At 37.9% G+C, this 25,572-nt stretch overlaps 1 protein-coding gene across 2 annotated transcripts in view; it reads right to left on the reverse strand.

Annotated features, from left to right (window-relative positions):
- plcb1l (phospholipase C beta 1-like) overlaps positions 1–25,572 on the reverse strand; it is a 125,657-nt gene that overhangs the window by 79,616 nt on the left and 20,469 nt on the right. For both annotated transcript variants that reach the window (XM_066676509.1, XM_066676510.1), the window contains one exon: positions 4,107–4,175. In XM_066676509.1, the coding sequence (XP_066532606.1) occupies positions 4,107–4,175 (69 nt within the window). The remainder of the gene's footprint in view (positions 1–4,106; positions 4,176–25,572) is intronic.

The following is a 25,572-nucleotide window of genomic DNA, read 5'->3' on the forward strand; positions in this document are numbered from 1 at the left end:
GCATTAACTTGAACACACATATATATAGGTCAGGGTGAATTGTACAGGTTTCTGCAGTGCTGTCCTGAAAGCAGAATAAGCTTTATCCATTAGGGTTATGTATAATCAGAAAACATCAATAAGGTTTTTTTACACAGTAATTGTTTGAGACTTTTTTCTTGATTTTACATGCTGGTTTGTATCATAAACTGATTTTAATTTGTCATCTATAAACATGATTATTTTCTAGATGGAGAATCCTCTAATGAATTCACTCAATGTAGCTAAACTTTGGGTTCATTATGTCTTTGTGCGTAAGGGATTTAAAAAAAGACGGTCATTCTTATCCCTTTTAGGTAAACTAGTGATTTAAAATAACTCCATTCATTTATTTGACTGTCAATATTTTCAGATTATGTAAATGTAAAATAAACACTTTTGATCTATTATTTGATTTTAGAGATGGCCCAATCCCATTCGGTGACTGAGAGCTGCTTCTGGCATATTTTAATTGATTGAATATTGATCGTATTAAGCCCAATCCACATCTAACATTTATATTTATGACTTCTATTCATGCTATCAGTGTAGTTGTGTCAAACAGACAGGACCCACACTCTGCAGCATGAGGTGAATTTTCTGGAAGTAACAAGAGCTCTAAATGTCTGCAGTGTGGAACACGTCCAAGTTTTAAATGCATAATGACAAATTCTGCAAGACCAGCATTTCAATAAAAGCTTTTGTAAATCATAGAAAAATCTGGTTAAACTAAATTTCTTTAATGCATCAGTAAATGAAATGGTTAAATGTGGTAAAACATAAGTAAGGACATTTAAATACACAGCCAAGATATTGGATCACATCAAGCATAGACACTAAAAACAGCAGCCATGCACTATCAAAGTGGAGCCAGCCTGTAATTCTGCTCCTGTTTTGTTTACCTGACACGTATGAGGGTGATTAATTTGAGGGCGATGCAGCAGCTGTTGTCTCATAAGGACAAAAAAGCTAAATCTAATCAATGTGAAATATGAGTGGGAGGACATATGCTAATTAACCTACCTAACCTAAACTGCACTGTGCACAGGAAGGACTTGTATTCTTTTGGCATCTGCTTTATTCAGTGAGTCTCTGGATATGCATTAATAAAGCATTCAGGTCCATTCTAAAGACTCTGTTCCCTGTAGGATTAACTGCTCTTTAAGACAGCGCTCTCTGAGAAGCAGTACTTTAGTTCTATTTGAATTTTGATGCAGTGCTGTTCTGGTGGTTGACTCAGAACAGGAAGCCACCTCGTCTTCAGCACGAGTCATAATTTGCATAGGCAGAACCACAGGCCGGCCACAGCACGGTAATGCAAACTCCAACCTGATTTTAATGAGGTCAAATGCACAAAAGGGAACTTTCACCGCTCCTGAAGGGCTGTTAGGACTGGTATGGGACAAGGCTGAGCCTCACAATGGAAATCGAAATTAATGTAAATGCTGCTTCCAAAAGCACATGTGAGTGTAGAATTGTGTCTTGATGTTGACTAAGTTAAATGAAAAACTGTATGACTTTAAAGATATTATGTATAATAGAGACGGCACAGTGGTGCAGCAGGTAGTGTCGCAGTCACACAGCTCCAGGGACCTGGAGGTTGTGGGTTCAAGTTCCACTCCAGGTGACTGTCTGTGAGGAGTCTGGTGTGTTCTCCCTGTGTCCGCGTGTGTGGGTTTCCTCCCACGGTCCAAAAACACACACTTAGGTAGGTGGATTGGTGACTCAAAAAGTGTCCCTTGGTGTGAGTGAATGTGTGAGTGTTTGTCATCCCTTGAAGGACTGAGTGTATTCCTGCCCAGAGATTCCAGGTAGGCTCCAGACCCACCGCGACCGTGAACTGGATAAGTGGTTACAGACATTTAATGAATGAATGAATAATAGAGACTGATTAGACAAACACCTAGTTCAAAAAGTATTTGAACCTAGACAAAAATACTAGTTCAGAAATCAGAGGGGGAAATAAAGCATGAGTCCAATAACTCTAATAGATCTAGTCTGAAATTTCACTAAAAATACACCAACATTGTGAGATAACATGCTCTTAATTGTGCATATCTTTTTGGGGGTAGCTTGGGAATGATAACATCATTATAAATGTTCTTAAAGCATATCTTAAAGTGACTAATTTATTTAAATTTCCACTACAAAAATAGTCATTAAGTGCAATCTAATCATTGTTCAGTGTCCGCATATAACACATTAACCAAACACAGATCAGCCATAATAACATGACCACCTCTTTGTTTCTACACTCACTGTTCATTCTCTCAACTGCACAGAAGCACACTGTAGTTCTACAATTACAGACAGCAGTAGACCATCTGTTGCTCTCCGTACATTATTTGCCTTCTTTCACCCAGTTATTCAATAGTCAGGACCCCCAAAGGACCACCACAGAACAGGTATGAATTGGGTGGTAGAATATAATCTCTGTATCTTATAATAATAATTTGAATTCCAGTTTCAGTAACTCATGTTTTCACTCATTTTGATTACAATTTCTTGTCCTAAACCCAGTGAGTCGTCCTATGTCCAATCCTTAACAGCCCAAAAGCTTTAAGCTAAAAGATTTACAGAAAAAAAAATCAGTTTAAGACCAGGCTGCACCTGTCAGAAACAACACAAGCAATATTTGAGATTACTTAAAGGAATTTTATGTAGTATTTTTCCCTTAAAACATTGGCTTCAAATAATTGCTATGCTTCAATGACTCGTAATAACAGAGTAGATCATCTGTCATTGCTACTCTGGGCTCAGCACTGCAGAAACTGCACTGTGTAACAACTGGAGGCAGGTATGAGCCATCCCTCTATACCCACCACACTTTAAATGCACATAGCTTCCCATATATTGAGCTACATTAGCCACATAGTCAAGACAAAATATCTTGTCTGATCAACGACATTTGGGGTAAAACAATAGGTGATTGTTGCGAAGTAGCAATGTTCCTTGAACTTGTTAGAACTGTTAGAATGTTAGAACTGAGTTCTTCATGTGCTTTGAAGGTCACATGGTCACTGCACTTAGAGGCTTCTACAACACTTTGTTTGGCTGTGACTCATCTCCTGTCACTATGTTTAAAACTATGTTTAGCTGAGGTTCGGTGATTTTTGCAAATGGATTAGGCGGCGTTTATGGATACTGTTAGTCATTTGGCATGTTTGCCTCTATTGCTGTCTGCATGCCTTCAGCAATGCTGCCTGCTGTATTTAGTCAGCACTCTCTAACACAGTCCTCTCTAACTGTTTCTGTGAACAGCCCTGTGGCATAAGAGATACAACACTGCTTTTGTCAGAAATGGCTCAATAAAATCATGCCACAGTAAGTGATGTGCTTTTTGCTATTGAGCTGGGGCTGAAACATTAGCTTCGCTTATTCTGCCAGTGCCAGAGTTCACCCTGTATGTGGCACTGGCTTGTTCTTCTAATGGCCTTCAACAAGAAAAGCACATCTCTCAGACTGCAATGCTTCCATGTTGCAGTTTAATGAGTTCAGAAGTCAGTTCAGTGCAGATAACACAGTATTCAACTCTCTATTTGATCTTTTCAGCTTACAGCCTGAACACTGCAACTCCCCTGCACCACGTCACTGGCCAAAGATGGAAAAACACACATTTGGTTTGAAACACTTATCTGATTTACTCCAGACTGCTGCAGTGAAAACTATGACTGTACTTTCCCTCCAAAACCTTAATCACACAACATACACAAGGTATGGTTTCTTATTTATTTCGTCAGGATTCATCTATCACAAAAAAAAAGAAAAACGGATATAGCTGTGTAAACTACTATGTCAAACATTCTTTATCACTGCTCTCCAGAAGTCTGCTTTTGAGAACAAATCTGTGGATGCAGGAAAAATTCCTTGGCAAGCACAGCAGAGCAGAGCTTTAGGTTTTGTCAACACATTCCTGACTAAATATTATTTACATGAATATTTGTTTCAATATTTAGCAAAGGGACCTGGTGACCTTCAAAAACTTTAAGGCACACAACAAAGTGACAGCAGCTGATGCAGACTTAAGAGTAATTTCTTTGGTACATTTTTTTCAGTTTAAATCTGTAAAGATGTAATCATTAACTTACCTTGGGTGTTCTGGAATATTTCCCTGTTCTAGCATCTTTGATAGAAGAAATATCCAGAAGGTCTGTCTCCTGCAGTAAAAAAAAAAAATAAAATGAATGTTCATATTGCACAGATTCAAGACAATGTATTATTTACACAATATATCACTTGATTTCACAGCTCATCATGAACGTGAAAAAGTGGTGAGAAGAAAATCAGCTCACTGTGTAAATTGTTAAAGTGAAGAGCTAGAGCAAAGCTGAAAAAACACACTACCTTGGTAGTGAGCAGCTTATAAAAAATGGATACTTTTGATATATTGGGTGGGTTAACAGTGGATGAATGGTGTGAAGAGACTGTCCAGATTAATATAATATTAAGTCCAAATGATTAAGTGGGTGTTTCGTTTAATGTCTAACTTTTCATGTTAGACTGCTTAGCTACCAGAGTTTAAATTAGTGAAGGAATGGTTATTGCAAATACTACTCACATATGTGATTTATGAATTGAACACGCAAGTTCATATCATTCATGTTGCTAATCCTACTCAGCCAGTTTCTTGAGCTAAAGGCTGAAAACACAGCCCAGGGCTAGCTCTATGCGTCCTGCAGCTTAACCTTACATTTCTGGAGAGGTGTGCATTAGGCTACGGCGTAGGGTCGGCAATGACACATTGCCTATGGCGTAGAGTAAGCGGAGATAAATTGGGCTTAAGGGTCCCTTCATAAAGAGGACAGAAATGTAAGTATTTCTACTCTACTAAGAAATTCTGAATATATGTGAGCATATATAGTTCAATGGGGTAGCTATGTATCGCCCTCACGTTGCTTAGCAACAGTGCTTACTGTTAACAGACTATACAGTGTGGTGGAAGAATATTTTATTGTGAATGTTTGTTAATGAATAAATATGTTTATTAATTAAACATTTGTGTATTTTATTGTATTTTATGTTGACTGCCGTTTTACAATAAACCACTGTGTGTTACTGTGATTTTATGACAGGAAAGGTTTAATCACAGTAAAACACGGCCTCTCGTGGCTTATTGCTTTATTATAGTATAAGTAGTGGACAATCAAATAACAAATAACATAATTGGTTAGTGGACTAGTGGAATAGGGGACTGACCACAGAGCTCAGATCTGAACATCAATGAATCAGTGAACATCAATGACTGGGGATTACTTGGATCATAAATCGCGGAAAATGCAACCATTCTAAACCTTCTAAACATTTATTTTGAAAGTATGCAACACATTTTTTCTTACACATACCTTTTACACAGTTGGGGTATCTTTTCTTAAATTTTAAGGTTAAATTTTGTTGGTTTATATATATTCTACATTGTAAATGAATATGGTAGACATTAAATTATGAAGGAACATGTATGGAATTATGTAGTACACACAAAAGTGTTAAACAATCCAGAATATGTTTTATACTTTAGATTCTACAAATTAGCCACCTTTTGCTTTGATAACAGCTTTGCACACCCTCTGCGTTCTCTCAATCAGCTTCATGAGGTCATCACCTGGAATGGTTTTCAATGAACAGCTGTGGCCTCATCAACAATTCATTTGTAGAACTGCCCACTATCTTAATGTGTTTGAGACCATAACTTGTTGTGCTAAGTAGGGCTGGTACACAGTTCTATAGAGTGAATAGCTCTATTCCACCAAAGACTAATGAAAAGATGTGACCTTTTGACTTACATACATATTACATACTTACATACGTACTATACATATTATTTACATTCAATCATTGTCTGTAACCGCTTATCCAGTTCAGGGTCGCGGTGTGTCCGGAGCCAACCCAGAATCATTGGGCGCAAGGCAAGAATACACCCTGGAGGGGGCACCAGTCCTTCACAGGGTGACACAAACTCACACATTCACTCACACCTATAGACACTTTTGAGTAGCCAATCCACCTACCAACATGTATTTTTGGATTGTGGGAGGAAACCGGAGCACCCGGAGGAAACCCATGTGGACACAGGGAGAACACACCAAACTCCTCACAGACAGGGAGGAGCCTGGAGCGTGACCCTGGAGCTGTGTGACTGTGACACTACTTGCTGCACCACTGTGCCGCCCTATTATACACACACAATTTCGGATCATGACCATTTTGATAGGAACATGAAATTAGTGTTTTATCTGAAGTTTACAATGAACTTCAACATACTATTCATGTTTGGAAGTGTAAATATGTAAAGAGAAGAGTTCTTGCAGATGTGATCAGAGTGTGTACATCAGTCCACATTAAGCCAGCAGCAAAACTATTATATAGTTAGGGGAAAGAGAGAAGCTAATGAAATTTCTGTCTGAGAGTGCTATGACAGGATGAAATCTCAGGGTGATTTAACTGGGTCTCTGACCAGACAAGACACTCTATAACCACATCTTAAATACCACAGTGGCTCCAGATGGTGGACTAGACCACTCTGCAAGTACTTCTACATATCTATTATTGATGGGGCAAGACCAAGTAAGAGAGAGAACGAAAAATGAAGTGGTAACTGAGTTTTCCTCAGGAATCATTTTTCAGATGTGAAATGTCAATGAACACAATTCTAACTTCCACTTCATTCTAACTTTATTATGAGGCGTTTCTTGCTGAAAGATGTGAGGGTGGGAGTAATCTACTGAACCAAGCATGGAAAAGAACACATTAGCTGAACGCTGACTTTGGTCCACATCCAAAACCAGCTCTCTAGATATGTGCCATTGTATGTCCCCCTCGTGAGCCTGGACACCAAGTGAAACTGAAACTTTCTGATAAATTGCAATAATCTGCTAAGCTCCATTTACTGTTCAGGTGACTGACTCCTGTTGTGAACAATTAAGAACAGAGACTTGCAAACATGGTGTGTAAGATTATGGCATTTTCATGGCTCATGGCTTGGATCCAGTCAGCTGTTCCACTGGGAGCCAAAGAGAAAGGTTACCCACAAAACAAATACCAGTACTGATTTGATAATAAAATACAAGGATAATAGGAACAGATGAAATTGCTACGGCTACAAAAAATAAACCTAGTTTCAATAAGGAAACATACTGTTCCATCTTAAAAGAGGGGGAGCTTCTGAACATAAACAAACCAGAAAGAACATCATTTCCTCACAATCATAAATGTCCGTTTTGATACATTAGTATACATTAGTGTCCAATCAATACAACTGGAAATTAACAGCTGCTCATAAATGTCAAATATGTTCCATTTATCTGTGAGAAAAGATATTTACTTCATAGCTCCATGTGCTGACACACCAGAGGTGTTTCTGAAGCAACTGTTTTAAATTAACTATCTAAAGTAACTGTTTACATTAAAATACTCGATTGCATAAGACAACTCAGTGAAAGGTGTGAGTAACGCTACACAGCGCAGAACAAGCGCTTAGAGGAAAGATCATTTCTGGGCATCTGCAAAATAAGAAAACATTTAAAATCATGATATTCACAATTAAGCCATAGAATGTTTGCCCCACACCACTGCAGAACATATTTTAGTCCCTGAACAAAGTTCATTTTTCAAGATTTGGAGCAGGATTTCAGCACAAGTCTCTTGTGCCTCACTCACGTAGGCACACAATCAAGCTGGACATTAGCCAGCTATCTTTGCCTTAGACCCCAATGATTGGGTGCAGAATGCAGGAGATTAACCTGTCACAACTTGCTGTTGGCTCCATGCCATCTGTATGTGCAGAGATTTTGTGTGTGAGCGGAATTGAGAAAGCAAGAACAAATACTAGAGAGCATGCTGTCTTCATTTCTTTGACACTATTAATGGATCCACAGGCCTTTTAAAGCGTACATGAATTGCACAGTTCTAGACCACTTGATCATGTTGATGTACCCTGACCACGTTTGGTGTAAAGAACCTTTTGTTCAGATTATTGCTCATACTGAATCCAATCAGTGTGATCCAATCAGAATCATAAGTATATTCATGTCTAAATAAACATTAGATCAGACCAATTATTAGAGTTAACCAATAAAACAGAACAATACTGGATGATGTGGAGAAGACCACAATAATTTGTCTGCTACATTTTATAAATGAGCTGCACAATATACACATTTATATTCGTACACAAATACGCTTAACCTTTTTCTCTGTAGAGGATGAGTACACACAGTACCAGTCAAAAGTCTGGACACATCATCTCATTAGTCTTTGGTGGAACAGGGCTATTCACTGTATAGAACTCTGTACCAGCCCTAACTCTGTTATGGTCTCAAACACATTAAGGCAGTGAGCAGTTCTACAAATTTACTCTTGAGGCCACACCTATTCACTGCAAACCATTCCAGATTGAGAGAACACCAAAGAGTGTGCAAAACTGTCATTCAGCCTGGTGACCAATCTTCATTAATTGCACCAGTAAGACCATGTGCATCCAATGGTTCAAATATTGTATCCTGAAGGTGGTGCCATGTATCAGGATGACAATGCACCAATACACACAGCAAGACTGGTGAAAGATTGGTTTGATGAACATGAAAGTGAAGTTGAACATCTCCCATGGCCTGCACAGTCACCAGATCTAAATATTATTGAGTCACTTTGGGGTGTTTTGGAGGAGCGAGTCAGGAAACGTTTTCCTCCACCAGCATCACGTAGTGACCTGGCCACTATCCTGCAAGACCACTATCCTGACCACTGTGCAGGACTTGTATATGTCATTCCCAAGACAAACTGACGCTGTATTGGCCGCAAAAGGAGGCCCTACACCATACTAATAAATTATTGTGGTCTAAAACCAGGTGTTTCAGTTTCATTGTCCAACCCCTGTAATTCCATTCGTGTTCCTTCATAGTTTGTCTACCATATTCATTTACAATGTAGAAAATAATAAAAAACAAAGAAAAGCCATTGAATTAGTTGTCCAAACTATACATTAAAAAAACCTCCCTGAGTGAGGGCATGTCCAATCATTTGACTAGTAGTGTATATCACTTGAACTGGGACACCCAGACTTGTGGTACTACTGGAGGACTATGCATAGTGAACATTTCAACAGGAGTGATGCATAATAACGTAATAACAATTGAACCATTCAAAATACCCAATATGATTTTCCTAAATATTACTTGAATAAAACTGCATTGCTGAAATCTCTTATTTAAATTAATTGCCAAAAAAGGTATTTAGACAATAACCAAGGAAAACATGTATCTTCATGTTTAGTTTACAATATTATTTGAACAAACAGCTGTCCTTCACATGGTGTGAAATCTATAATGAATCTACTGAGATTCACTGAATGTTAAGAAGGTTTTTTGTCTATATATTACCCCTTACAAATGTGATTGAAAACCACTGCAGTATTTAAGCCCTTATTCAGCTAGTAAACACAAATTCACACATTCCGTGGTGGACAGACAAGACCAAATGCCAAAAGCATAACTTCAACTTATTATTATTAATATTACTACCTAGAAGCCTTTGCCTCAAGTATCTAATTGGCAAGCACCTTTCACTGGAAGTGAGCAGAAACACAAAGAGCAGCACATTCATTCCTCAAATCAATTTAACAGGCCCTGTTTGCAGTGGGATATGCTTTGAGTCAAAAGGTTAGCATTTCCAACCCCTGCTATAAAAACTAGTCTTTGAAGTGTGTGTTTAAAGAGATGCCACACTGCATGAAGCAGAGAGCTGCACAGCCCCAGGAAAGAGCAGCCCACTGAGGTCTGAACCCCTCAGGCACTAATCACTCACTGTGCTACGAAGTGTGTGTGTGTGTGTGTGTGTCCCACACTGCCTCAGACATGTTATGTATGTGAATGAATGAATGAGTTTTTCACATAACATCAGAGTCATTCATTTAAAAAAATGGCACAGGAAATGTTTGTTCTCTTGAACACCTTTCCTCACATAAATATATTATAATATTATGTATTATATATGACGGCTATACAGATTTTTATCAAAATACAAAATAGGAACTTTGTTCTTTCTAGTCTCAAGGTTATTTCAGCAAACACAGACAAAATGCAAGGATCCAAACATTCACATCTTACACACACAACTACACTGCACACTTTAAATGCAATGTAGTTGCTCATAACCACATAGCATAAACATCAGTAACATGATTAATCCGTCTCCTGTCTTTTTCTTTGGGATAGGTAATAAAAAGGGAAGGGAATAATATTTTGCTTTTTTTTTCTTTAAAGGAAAAATAATGCTCTAATTCTTATTTACTCATAGCAATCACTGCACCAAAATACTCTGGTGTCTGAGGAATCTGACACTGTACATCATGGCACGTCCCAATGCTACAACAGTGAAACAGTGGTAAAACTCATGCTGAAGCCATACCTGTTCCCAATTATATAAACAAACACATAAAACAGTTTCAGGAACAACATGAGCACATTTAAAGTATACTTTCTTTAGAAAATGACTTGCACAGCTATTAGCTTCCATTACTTGCTACATCAGATTTATCGCTTATGTGCCAAAAACACCAAACCTGTGTCACAACTACCATGTCATCAACTACATTGTACATAGAGAAGCAGTTATATGTCTGTAGAGAGCAGCACAGAATTAAAAGGCAAAACGAACTCTAGTAAATGGTCCTGCCTTGTGCCAGGGCAAGAAGTTAACCATCAGCTCTGAACACTCCAGCAGCCCTCTGCATTACTGCAAAAATCAATTTAGATTCATTATCACAGCTATCTATCATCACTGCCAGTGCAGATACAGTCAGTGGAGTAGGCAGACTGAGTCAGCAGCAGTCACAATCACTGTAGTAGTAAAATTATAATTACCTGCCTTTTCAAGGTCAGTGAGTGTCTATTTAAAACCGCTCCCGTTACGCATAGATGCAGTAACCAACACAAAGAGGAAGTCTCAAGGACAACCGACAACTTCAGTTAAAACAAGATGTTCTAGCCTTTCTTCTAAAGCGAGGTTTCAATGACAGAAACATGGCAAACATGGAGGTTATTTTTAGATGCAAACCACCTTATGGAACAGACCTTGAAACAGACTATGGACAAGACTAGACTTTCTAACAATTAATAAAAAACATGATTAGAATCCAGTGGTGCAAGGAGGTTGTCTGATAGCTTCAAGCTATAGATGCCTTAGTGATGTTCAGGTACTGATATTGGATGTTGATTTTAAAGCAGCAAAATTTACAAATAATAAGGGATGTCTTCCAAATTCAACCCATGCAGTGTACTGGATTCTATATTGGTCCTAAAAGGTATGACGTGTTGCCCTGCACCTTACCCTTTACACGTCCAAAATAAACCTTGTCAAACAGAGTATCACATACTCTGGGCTGATCTCCAGTGCATGCTTAGAAAGAAAGAGAGAGAGACAGACAGAGAGAAAATGAGAGACTACTGTCACAGTCCACTGCTCTCACAAATCACCAGGAGGACCATACTGCAAGTTTGTTTCCATGGCCAAATTTGATTGATTGTGATATGAATACACTTGAGAAAGGCCAAACTCTGCTAGCAAATGGCAGGTGTAAATGTTTGTGTTCTCTGCTGGCATATTTACAGCCCAAGAAGGATTATTCTCTGTGGAAGAGGTGACATCCTCCAGCTGTCCCATCAGTAAATCAGTGAGCTCATCAAAAACACGTAGCATCAACCAAGCCGACGACGCTGATGACACAGTGGAACTTGTGTAGGGTGCTGCAAGACCCTCCAAGAAACGATAATGACAAGATGCAGTCTTCTTTCCTTGGCAATGTGCTTCAGTTCACAAGTCAAAAGAGCGAGCATGATCTCAGTGCTTACATTAAGCAGGGCACAGAGGACTTCTGAAGAAGATAGTCAAGGGTCTCACTCCCACTGGCTTTGTGTTTACTGCTGCAGTGATACGGTAGCTCAGAATGACCTGTAGCTCTCAAGAGGGACCAGAGGACACCACTGAATCACAGGCTTAAGCTTCAGCTTGCCGCTGCCATCTGTGTGAGACAGTCATCCATGTCAAAGATCTTTCTTGCTGTTTATTTCAACCACACAAGTAGGAGCCATAAAGCTGTGCCTGGTCCTCTGTGGCCATCGTTTTTGTGGATTCACTGTGACAGATAAGAGGATGGTGTCAATGCTTGGGCGCCTCTGTTACTCCCCGAGTCCTGGCAAGAGCAGTGAAGGGGCAACAGGCTGGACTCTGAGGTATTCAGCAGAGCGAACTGGTGAGCTCTCCTGATAAAAGCCTATCGGCACTTCCCATATACTGTTGATTTGTAGACTACAAAGCCCTTTCATACTTAAAACCCAGGTTAATGCAAGGTTCATTTACTGCTCATATTCAAGCTTTGCAACATTCATATGCAGATGGTATTTTACTGAAACAATTCGTTCATACTTCCTATGAATATAAACAAAAGGGGGCACGGTCAGCACAAAACACCAACAGTCCTTCATGTGCAGAAAGATTTCTTTACACTTTCTTTAGCACCTTTCTAGACATTCAACGACACCATTTCATTCAACACTCAACCAACAGCAGCCTGATGCACACAGTGTCTTCTCAACCAGAGACGAGCACCCACCTGGAGGACTGCACTGGGCACTAGAGGCTTTACCCAGAATAGAGTCACCCTCCATACCATCCACATAAATGGGACCTGAATCCCAGCACTGAGAGGCAAAAATGTTAACCACCAAGCCACTGTAGTAAGTCTCTTGTAAGTAAACCGTTAGCGTCAGGATTTCCACCCCCACTTGTGTTCGCACTTAAAGTACATTATGACCTATGGAATTTAGCAGAGGTGCTTCTATAAAATGACTTTACTACATATCTGTTAGTACAAATAGTTTAATTTTTTTTAATTATCTAAAAACTAAGATAGCTAAAGATACAAGAATCAGTGCTGATATCTAGAAATGGAGAAAATCACAATAAACATAGATTCAGTACCAAACAAGAGCTGGTGATGATACTTGCATATGAAAACAGCAGTAGTACCCATAAGTACTGGATTAGGAACTGGTAAACACCAAGGTAAGAGAGCACATTTAAAAGTCGCAAAAGATAATAAGAAGAAACAGAGCTCTCTCAGGCCACATTACTCTGAACTAGGGGTGGGTGATATGGCCCTAAAATAACATGATGATATTTCAGGGTATTTTTGCTTTAATTAATTTCAAGAACAGACTATTGCAACAAAATAAATAAATAAAATGTTATATTAATATTAGTTAAATTAAATATATGTATATATAATATATATTACAAATGTAACAGTTTCAAATACACAGAAGAAACAACACAAACATCTGTAAACATTTCCTTATTTTGTAAACAGTTTAGCTTACCAAGATACTGAATTTGTTTAAAAAAAGAAAGTAGAACACAACTAAAGTGCAGAAAACTAAAGCGCATATAAACAGCAAACGTAAACAATTATACAAAAAGTAACCTTAAGCCTCACAATAAACAACAAAAATACAGAATAGTTGCTTTGCTGAGTCATTATGCAAACAAGTCAGAATATCACGATATAAATATTTATCACTTTAAAAAATATGACAATATGACACAGCCCTACACTGAACCGCTGCTCATTCACACTGGCACAGGGTCTTGCGAGTTTGACCGACTTGTGACGGATCCATGGGGTGCAACTACACAGCTGAAGCACAAGAGCATCTGTCAAGTGGCCACACAGTAGCTGCTCCCATGACAAACGTCTTCAAATTAAAGATGCCCGCAGGTGCCCACGGTCTTTGTTCAGCGAACGGTCACAGTGGGACAAATATGACAACACAAGTCCATCCGTCAATGCCACAAGTTCCCAGGAGGTGAGAAGCTTGGAGATGCAGCCCTCTGTCTCAGAAAGCGTGTCCTTGTCACTCAGATCCATTTGCTCTGCTTGCCTCCTCCTTGGGGACAGGTACTTCATTTTGTAGACCAATCTTCCAGCTTAAGTTTGATGCCTAGGAGAGACATCCCCTTTTACATTCCCTCACCAAAAGAGATTATTCTTCTTTTCCCTGAGGTCACAGCTTGTCCTCTTAAAGCTGCATCTGGATGATCTACATAATATCATAACGTACCTCAGGCCTGCATCTAACAACTACAGACATCCTGACAACAGAACTGACAGAAGTACATTATTTAGCTGAATACTTATGGTATATTGTTATGGAGACATTGGTTTATGCTGAGGCACAGCATTTGACTGTTTGTTTAACTCACCACTTACTTTTGTAAAAAACAGATTAAACCCCACATCTATCATACATCCGTCTGTGCTTGTTACTGATTGATTTTCAAAACTTTCATTCAAGCACAACAAAGGCAATAGGTTGAATTAAGTGCATTTGCAAGTGGTTCATACTTTTTCAATTAATATTACCACCTCCTTGAGCATTTTAAATATGTTTAGTAACATAAAACCATGACTTTAAAAAAAAATAAATCATCATAGTAAAAAAATATCAGTTATAAGTTATTTTTAATATTATAACCTGTTCTTCTGCAGGCAAAATGGACGTTTTGCAAAATTGCTGTTTGAAAGAAGCTGCTGACAGTACTGGTGAGAAGAAGTAGCCCGAAGTGCATACACATCAAACGTTCACCAACTACAAATATTACACACACATTAATAGTGCACAAGCAGCCCATATCTTTCAGATAAAAGACGTAAGCAGTTGCTCCACCAAAAACTTTAAAAAAAACTATTTTAATGTCAGCCTTACTGTACGGCTCTGAAATAGGATCCAGGGGTCTTTTGAAACTAGGACAATGGCAAGTGGCTAGAAAGCAATTTCCCAAGCTGTACAGGTTCTCAGAATTCCACAGCACAAATCAAAGCATTTCAGAAAGTCATCTGTATAAAATCCTTTTGAAGGGACATGCCCCACTCCTATGAAAAAAAAATCAAAGAAATAATACAGAGAATGTAGATTGCTTCTGGCTGGAAAGACAATGACTTTGAATTCTTACAGGCTCCCAATCTAAACCAAACTGTACAAGACTAAAGCTCTGGAGACTATGGCAGAGCAACCAAAGGTTTGTGGAAATCTGATTATGTAGTATTTCTTCGATAATTGAGTTTATTTATGGGTAGTTTGTCTCCTTTAATACCAGCAACAGCTTCAAGGAATTGTGCCAGATGCTGAAACATCTCTGTGAGGATATGATGGCATACACCCACAAAAGCTTTAATGAGATCAGATACATTTTTGATGATTAGTTCTGGATCATCAAAGCCTTTCCAGCTCATGCCAGAGATACTGAATGTAGCTCAATTACTTCAGAAAACAGTTTCACTGCTCCAGAGCCTAAAGCTAGAGGGGATTGATACACCTCTAGGATAGTCCCAATAATTCTATTCCTTATCCTATGCAATTACAGACACTGTGTTGATTGAGCCAGTAATGGACCATCATGGACTAAGGGTACATCAGAAGGATTAGAATATGGCACATTGCCATCAAACCTTTTTCCCTATTAATCTCATAAAATCAGCAAATGACAATTTCTCTACTTTTTCAATCATTCAGCAACCTATATGCTGACAGATTTTCTGTTGGCTGTCTCTTTCTCTCTCGCTCTCTCTTTCTCTCTCTCGAGGAACAGTTACACTGGGGAGTCGGTATTTTAAGTATGGCGGACTCCTGTTCCTGTGCCTTGCCTCAAAGCACTTGGGCGGCGTTTAAATTTGATACGTTCTTATCTTTTTACCAAATTGAATTGACTGAACACAGGGAAAACGACGAGTGACCTACATCTCTGACACATTTAAGAGTGAAGGCAGAAATGGAGCGAGGGAGAGGGGAATCCAGGAGATGGACAGCACACACTGTTCCCCTAAATGGCAACCACAAGAGTACAAGAACATGAACATGCTGAAAAAAAGACAAAGCATATTACACCGCAGTCAGAGCTGACCTCACAAAATGATTGGCATAGATCCATTCTGAGGACTAATCACTCGCTGAACATCTCTTTTTTTAAGATTACTCCGCCTTATCCACTGTAACATAGCAACCAGCCATTAAAAGGAAACAGCCAAAGCAAAGTTTATTACCAGTAAGAAGCCAAAAAGAACATCAAGTTCTAACAGCAAGTGATAGAACTAAAATACTCACCAGGTGGAATCAACAAAGCTTCTTACATAAGCCAGAAGTGGCAAAGCCTGACAGATGCCTTGCTCCATCTTAAATACTAGGTTTAGGCCATTGCCCTTAATCAAAACCTGTTTAAACTGCCGGAAAGGACAAGAGACACTTCCTAAGAAAAGTAACTGACAAGTAACAGACTAACTGAAAATTCAAGAGACCTATTAATATATGCAGTGACTGATTTTAATCTGCTTTGAGCTACAAATATTGTTTACAAATGTATGCTAGTTATATCAAGCAGTAGTTTACTTACATTATGTCTTCATGAACAGACTTTATGTTTCCAGTGTAAACAATACAATATTTCATTTTTAGAGGGTTTAAGCAGAAGCGTTGGACAGTAACACTAAGTTTATTAACACAAAGAAAAATAGATAATCTCTTTTTGTGTATTATCATGGTCTTTAAAATAGCAAACATCATTAATGTAACTGTGGTATAACAACAATAATACACTTAAGGCCATGCTATGCCTGGGATATTGTTTCAGATATGCAGATCTACCTAGTACAATCTGTGCCAATAAGGATACAGGACTCTAAATAAAAGATTATGATTCAAAATGGGAAGAAAATGGGACTGAAACTAGCAAAAATCCTTTTTATTTCTTAGATGCTTTATTTTCTTACAAATATGCCCTGTTGATTTGTGGAAGCATGGGAAATACATGCCTGCCTAACCATTTGGGCTTTAAATGGGGGTCAATAAATTCTTTTTTATACTGCCTAGACAAAAATGATTATAGTACATGTCTACCTAAGGGAATAACACAGTGCAGTGCATTGAAATGTAATGTTTGAATTTTGTAAGTTTTATTTATATTAAGCCAAGAGCAACTGCTCTATGAGATAAACTCTCCCTCACAAGAAATTGAAATAGATAGATTTAAAAAAAAGGGATTTCATTATGTCCTCTGATCTGCAGGTGCAGCATTGGAGAGAGCACTGAAATGAGGTTTGGGATTAGACCTGCTGGCTTGGAATTAAAACCTCAAAAATCCATGTGCTTTTATTCAGGCCTTAGAGCAGTAACAAATGATTTCTCACCCGTCAAAAACATCTATTAATTTAGGGACCATTCTCCACAAGAGCTTGAGGAATTAGCATAACAATGAGCTTTAAATAAAAATCCCAATGCATTTAGCTTAAAGGCTAAGCACCAGCTATATGAAGTGTCAAACAAAAAAATAGTGGAATATGAGTTCCTAACTTGTGTTTATTGATAGTCAGAAAACATGTTATTTCTTACTAATTCAAGGAATAAGGTTTAAAAGACCGCCCCCCCCAAACGGTGTTCGGAAACTCTAATAGACGTCTTGCCTGTGACGTAGATGGTGGACAACAACTCTAGAAGTTGCACTTAATTTAATGCAAAATGACGAAAAGGTGTGTTGTTTTTGGCTGCAATCATTCAATGTACAGTGGGTCATCTGTGCACAAATGGCCCAAAGATCCCAAAATATTCAGAAAATTGACTAAATTTGTCAACTTTAAACAGGCACTTTGGAAAGGACCATCCGCTCACTCCGTTATCTGTAGCTCATTTCACTGGCGCTTTTCCAACAATATGGGCATGTAAGGAAACCAACGAAAGGTGTTCAAGAGCCTCTGTAACATGAAGGTAAACAGGGTAAGGACACTTACTTCACCTGTTTTAGTTGGTGTTAGTTAACATTAGCTTGACTTGCCAAACTCGGTGGCTCAAATTATACTCGGCTGCATTACGGAGGTTTATAGTGTCGGATAAATTCGAGTTCGACTTCGATCACATTTACAAGAATAACTGTACCTCTAAATTTGAGTTTAGCTTATTGCTAGGCTATTGTCATGAATAATGTTGGTTATTTAGCTAGATAGATACTGTCATAACACTTTTTTTTTTACTGTGGCGTTGTTCAGTTGTTGTCCACCAGTGACGTCACGGTCATGGTGAATCTTAGTGTTGTTATGGTGAATCTTAGTGGTGCAATTGTGTTTTTGCACACAACCTTAGAGGTTAACTGACACAACCTGTGTCTCACATCCTTGGGTGTGAACATTTAACAATGTTGTTACACCTGTGTCTAAATCATTAATCAGCTCAGGGATGGGTAACTTTTATTTTTATACTTGAATAAATTTACTTTCATAAGATTATGTTGCTTTTTGAATATGGCACTTTGGCTAAAATCTAATTCCTTGAATGCAGGAAATGTATAAAGCCTGCAGTGTAAAACCAGACTTTAGTTTTTAAATAAACAGACAGCCTTCTTCCTCTGTGCTTTCGTCTGGAACAGCAGCTGAATGTAAGAGCAGGAAGTTGCTGTCAGTGTGTGTTTGGGTCTTCTCTCCTCACTGGTGTAACAGTCTGTGACTTACATGTGCTGTTACAGTGTTGACTCATCATTTAGCCACCACTGACACACTTTCAACCCCCCCCTTCAATCTGATTTTTTTTTATCGTTTAAACGTATTTGTTATGATCATATCAGTCCCTAATTACATAGTGTAGTTTAGTGCTGTGTGCAGGTCAGACACCAACATTGTTTTAGTGACACTTGAGGATTTAGCATAACAATGAGCTTTAAATAAAACCTCCAAATGCATTTAGCTAAAAGTTGGTTTACATGAAGTAGAACAGCATAGATTATAGTGAATCTGTGGTGTGTTTGTGATTTCGCTGGTCTGAACTGTAATCAGTTCGCTTGTTTGATTTCCAGCATTTGTGTTTTCAGCAGCTAATGCATATTGTTAAGCTCTACTGTTAAGCTCTGAATAAGGGACAATGTTAACTCAAAATTAAGTTAACATGGTCCCTTATTCAGAGCTTAACAGTCCATCACAGGACATCACCCATTGGCAGAGTGTCACTCTCACACACAGCTACGGACACTTTTTCATATCCAATTCACCTATCAGCATGTGTTTTTGACTGTGGGAGAAAACTGGAGCACCTGGAACAAACCCACACAATCACAGGGAGAACACAAAAAAAAACAACGCAGCCTCCCTAAAGCGAGGATTGAACCCACAAACTGTGTCAGCGACATTACCTGTTGCAAGATCAGACATCAAGAAATCCTTCCTTACAGAAGAGTCCAAGCAAATAGGTGAGGGGAAATGGGATTTTAATAAGTGATTAAAAGATATTGTGAAAATGAGATTGATAGCAATCCAGAAAGGCCCGCAAGACTGCTAAACTGTCACTCTCGGGTTAACAATACTTGAGGAGAAAATCCTGAGCTTCAGACTGGAAAAGAACCCACAGGTCTTTCTGTCCATACTTCCGTTGTGTGAAGACAACTACTAAATGGCAGAGGTCTGAAAGGATGCATAACTGTCAAGAAGCGGTTTCTGAGAAAAGAACATTTGCAAATCAAAGAAAGATGCTGATGTTTCCTGTGTCAATGCCATCATTGCACATTTTCAAAGAGGTAATTTTACAAGAAATAATTAATGTAAAATGGAATGTTTTTGTTATAGCCAGCAATAGCGTCATATTCGTTATACATTATTTATAAACATTAGATAAAAAAAAAAAGAATTTAGCATTTGTTTAAAATAGCATGAAAATATGCATTAGCTGCTGAAAACACAAATGCTGGAAATCAAACTGGTTACAGTTCAGACCAGCGAAATCACAAACACACCACAGATTCACTATAATCTATGCTGTTCTACTTCATGTAAACCAACTTTTAGCTAAATGCATTTGGAGGTTTTATTTAAAGCTCATTGTTATGCTAAATCCTCAAGTGCATTTGGAGAATGCTCCCTAAATTAATACATGTTTTTGACGGATGAGAAACGAATAACTAAGGATGCCTGTTTACTGACATGATCACAAACTCAGGGATTAAAGGGAGGGATCATCTGATAAACATTTGTGATGTCTCATGAAATGTTGCACCTGGCTGACCTACCTCCAAGCGCCACTCATCTGATCGTAGTGACTCGCATCAAAAAATGATATTTGAACTAGATCAAGTACCAGAGCTTTGACATTTCCAGAATTTGACTTATTATAATACAAGTTTATAATGTAATTGATCAGTTTTGTTCCTATCTGTGTGAAGTTTCTATCACCATCCTTCCGGAACTATTCCTGTTAACGTACCTAATCTGGAATTGTTCAGCGTAAATTGGTTTGCAAAGCAGGAAAGAAATAGAATTGAAGAGTTAGGTTCTTAGCATGAACTGTGATGCCATCTGTGGGTTTGTCAAGCTTAGAAAACTCGAGAAAAAGCTCAAAGGCTCAAATAAATTGTTATCACACAAAGGAGCTGTACATTATATCTCACTGATTTGACCCCGTCGTAAACAAAGAGTAAACAATGACCCTGTCTATGGCTCTGGCACTGGTGCTACATTCAGCCATGGGAACTGAGCCTCTGCAATGCAAGATCTGAAAACGAAACTGCACCAAGACCTCAAAAGTATTGCATAACTCGTTTTACATATCTGCATCAAAATGCAAACCTTTCCGTTGCAAGTCACAGATAAGTTTTGACTTAAATTATCATTTGCCTTATTCTGGAGTCAAAAGTCAGTTATAGTCATAACTAAACTGCATTTCTGTTTGTATGAAATCACCTGCTTTCACATACAATTTCAACATATAAATGGCAGAATTTAAACTTTTATTCTGCATAGCAGAGTTGCTACACTGAAAAAGGCATGCAAATTAAGGTTATAAACAAGAATATTTATCAGTGGTATGAGTTTCAATGAAATTCAGGAGTATGACATCATTTAAAGGAGGAGCTTTTCAGAACTGTGGCCTTCTGCATCAAGAGCCAGATGGTGCACTTTTGGGCAGAGGTGAACCTTATATTTATGAGCAGAGTGGAGTGAAAGGTTTTCGTTTTGTGCCGTGTTCAGCATAGTCCAACATGCACACAGACACACGTGCTGACGATAAAAACTCGTTTCTGAAAGAGCAAATTTCAGCAACTAGTGCTGGAGGAACAGAAAATTTTGTAAATATGCGAAATAAGCACTGTTTAAAAGCCACTTGTGGTTTAGCACCCCACGGCTGATGATTTTCCAGCAAACTGAGGTTCAAATCATAAATTTAGAGGATAAAGCCTCATATTTGTGTGTATTTTGTTAATTTTCAGCTCTTTTTTAATCCAAGCTCTGTCCTAAATTCACAACTGCATTGGGTGTTTATTCCCCCACCCGATTTCAGACCGTCATTGAGCTCCCAAAACGCCCCTATCCCGTGGCTCTCGTAAAGGAATGTAAATAAAATTTTTGGCCATGTACTTAAAAGGCACAAAACAGAAATTTGACACACATCATAAATACCGCCCTCATTTTGAGGTATTGTCCACACTTTTAATACCACAGTATACGGCAATATCGTTATTCCATCCAACCTGCATCTTTTTACATGTATTCTAAGCAGCAACAATGTCCCACTTGTTACTGTATGCAAATACCATATGTATTATAGAACATATGTATATACACTCTTCAAAAGAGTATAGTGGTGCTATTTAGAACCATATATTCTATAAAATAACATTCTTTCACAAATCTAGACCTAATCAACTGCATTAAATTGTCCTGTGCTGAACCTTGTTCAAATAGCAGTCCAGGCAAAACCACTGCATGTTTATGTTCCTTAGGTATGCAAAGCTAAAGTGCTGTTAGTGCAACATGTAGATAAATTTAAATTGTGGGGTTCTGTGATAACAGTATCAGCTTTAAAATTGGCTATTTTGGCAGATGTTGTTACAGAGAAAACACAAATAAATCAGACTTCAGTTTCTTTTATGTTCATGCACAATTAGTGCATTTTTTTTGCAACAATGACAGAAAACATATGCCACAAAGCTTTAATCCCACATGCTAAGCTCCTCTTGGGTAGATGTAAGTTGGTTAAGGGATGACACCAATGGTGAGGGTAGGGGTAAGTGAGTAGAATATATAGATCCCTTTTAATACATGAAAGCAAGCTGTTAAAATTAGCTATGTGCATATCTGAGCAATTCTATAAGTCTGAGAGTACACTACATAACCTGCAGGACTACAGAAATGAATTCATTTCCAGCAGAAGTTTGCAGGGCTCTCTCATCCACCACTTTCTTTTCATAAAGTGAGATAATGCTCAGAATCCATCATCAGCACAGAACATGTGAGAAAGTGTAGCCTCAAACTATTCCCTCTGCTGCAGTCATTATCTTAACAAAAGTTCCTCTCCAGTAGCTCTCTGTCCCCCAGGGGCAATCAAGGACACACAGCCAATACACACAAAGAATCATTTTTCCTTCATTGCTGCTCCACAATTGAACATCACACTGGTGGAATGAAAAAGCACCATGTTTCTGAAAGGGTGAGTGTATATGAATGGTGCAAGGGTGAACTCAGCATTTTAACATCTTAAAGGCAAAGTTTACTCTCTGTCCGGTATGCTAGGCTTTCTCTTTCTTAATTTCTGCTCATGGCAGAGCAAAGGCATCTGGTATTTTTTTTTTTTTTTTTTTTAGACAATAGAGAGTTCTCCAAACGTTAAAAAGCATGAAATCGGTTGATGACATTGCTCTATTCCTGGGTAATACTGATTTATTTTTGCTGTTAACTAAGGTGGCTTATCTCCTCATTTGGGAGTCAACTAACTGCACTATCGAAAATGCTACAAAACGTGTTACAAAAGAGTTTCTGTGGTAATTCAAACATTAAATAAAAATTCACAGGCAAGTCAATCTTGAGCCACGTACCAGCAATATTCATTTATTTTTCCCCTCAAACTTACTGTTCCACTTTAAAAAAGATGAGGCATATCTGAATGTAAACAAACTAAAGAGAGCTGTGTTTCCCCACAAATCCCCATTCATATACCTCGCATTATTATCACTCATACTGATGGAGATATAATCCCACTATAATTATAAACAATTTGCCCTTGCCCAAAATATATTAATTTAGTGAGTGGATGGATGGAAAATTAGTTAGAGCAGCAAGTTACGTAAATGACACAAATATATTACACAAATGTGCGAATGATGTAAAATGTCCAAAGAATAGTCAAAGTGCAAATAATTATATAAAAAAATAAATGTGAAGTGGTAATTGATGTGCAATTTTTATTAAAATCCAGAGGAATAATCTCTGTCAGGAGAGAGTAAGACCTTATATAAGACTATTGCTGGGGACAGGAATGATTTCCTGTAGTGGTCCTTATTGCAACGGAGCTGCGGGAGTCTCTGACTAAATAATGAACCTTTATGCCCAGATTTAATTTCTTTTCCCTCATATAGTCGGATGGTCGGGGTTTTTTCTTAAAAGCAGCCCTCACACTGTTAGGGTTACATAAACATGAATACACTTACTATTACTACTAGTTGCAGTCACAAGAGATGCAGATGAGATTTTTCCCAGTATTTTCTACTAGCTACGTTCTTATTGCGTGTTAATGGGCTAACATTTGAATCAAAGTGAGATTATATAAGTATTTAGATGCCACAATATTAATTTGGATATAAGCAATGGTGTCGCTCCACAAAAGTACACAAACCAAAATAATGAATAAACTGGCAGACTGTCAATCAAATGTTTGTTTTGGGTAGCACTGTAATCCATTGGTTGTTAGTAACATTAACACTCAAGCTCAAACGGAAAGTGAATGAAGTAAACATGCCTTGCCTATTTAAAAAAAAAAAAAATGCTTTTTCAGAATCACGCATTTAACAATAAACATCATTGCCATAGCACTGATAGAGTATTACATGTATCCATGGCACAATATCAATTTTAATTTCAAGAACACACTATTACAACAAAATAAATAATATGTTTATATAAATTATATTAGGGTAAATATATTTAATGTATTAAATGTTTATATTACTACAAATTTAACAGTTTCAAACATTCAGAAATGACAAAAATAAATTCTGTAAATATTTGCTTAGTTTGTAAAGAACAGTAATTTACTAAAACTCTGATTTAAAAAAAGTTGCATATAAATTTACCACACAACCATTCATTTCTTACATAATACCATGGTTTATTGTACATCTGATATTTTGTGACCAAACCACCTCCACACTACTGTAACACTTTTTGTTGAAGCATATCCCTCCACATCAGAGCCACTATCCACCATAATTCACTGTGCTTAAATGATTCCTGTATTGAATGTTTGCCCAATTGACAAGTCATAATATCATAATTATCACGATATAGATTTGTTTTTTTTGATCGTTTTTAAAATTATGATAAATATCATGAACAATACAATACGAGACAGCCCTATTACACACATGCTGGAAGACACAGCTGATCCCAAAACATATTTACTGAACTTATTTACTGGTTCTGAACAATTGGACCAGCGAGTTGTATAGCAAAACACAGAACAAATCCAGTAGATAAAAATGAGTGGAGGAAATAAACCAATTGTTAATCAAATGCAAAACAAACAAAAGATCTGGGAACAGCACAGTAAGTTACAATGTATTTCTGCTGAACTAGACATGCAAATATTTTTTTTCAAATGTCATGTAGAGAAAAAAAAAAACACACTACATGTCATGGCTAACAGAAAAAAAACAACATTTGAATCTATTTGAATATGCCATATCACACAAGCTCCTGTAGCAGAAATGAAAGAAAATGCTACAAACAGACAAATTTAGCTCGTTGTCATCATTTGCATCTGCAGTCCATGTTTACTTTTTACTTGATTAGAATATTTAAAAAAGGAGTGCAGCACTGAACTGCTGACATTTGAAAGGTTCTGAACACCACCGAGTTCTACACATGGAAAAACACATTGGCACATACATATTCTCCCTCTCTATCACACAGGATAAAAGGACTGCGAATTTAGTGGGTGGCAATGTGAGATAAGGTGATTGGGGGGGGGGGCAGTATGTTCTATATAGATAAAAAAAATCTGCCATTTCTAACAGGAGACATCAGAATGTTGTACATCAAAATTTCATCACGAGGCATTTGGCATCCGGAAAATACATTCATACATATTTCAGCGAGCGCTGTAAGAGATATTAGCAGGGTATTTTCAGCACCACAATGCTAAGATTGTCTTCTGGACTTTCCTGATGACAGATTTGGAAAACATGTCAGTAACTGTACAGTGGATTGTCATGTACTCTGGTTTAGGATTTAGTTAAAATGATCAGCAGTAGATTGAGGGCATCTTTAAAAGGACATAGTCAGAAGACCATGTAAAATCCTTGCCTTATATTTTCATTTACATTTATTGACTTTATCTGTGGGCGGCGCAGTGACACAACAGGTATTGTCGCTGTCACAATGCTCCAGGGTCTCTGGGTTATGGGTTTGAGCCCAGTTCTGGGTGACTGACTGTGATGAGCTGTGTGTAATACACAGCCAGGTTATTTTTTATTTACTTTTCTATTCAC

Source organism: Hoplias malabaricus, chromosome 7, assembly GCF_029633855.1.
Source record: "Hoplias malabaricus isolate fHopMal1 chromosome 7, fHopMal1.hap1, whole genome shotgun sequence".
In the NCBI taxonomy this organism is placed as follows: domain Eukaryota; kingdom Metazoa; phylum Chordata; class Actinopteri; order Characiformes; family Erythrinidae; genus Hoplias; species Hoplias malabaricus.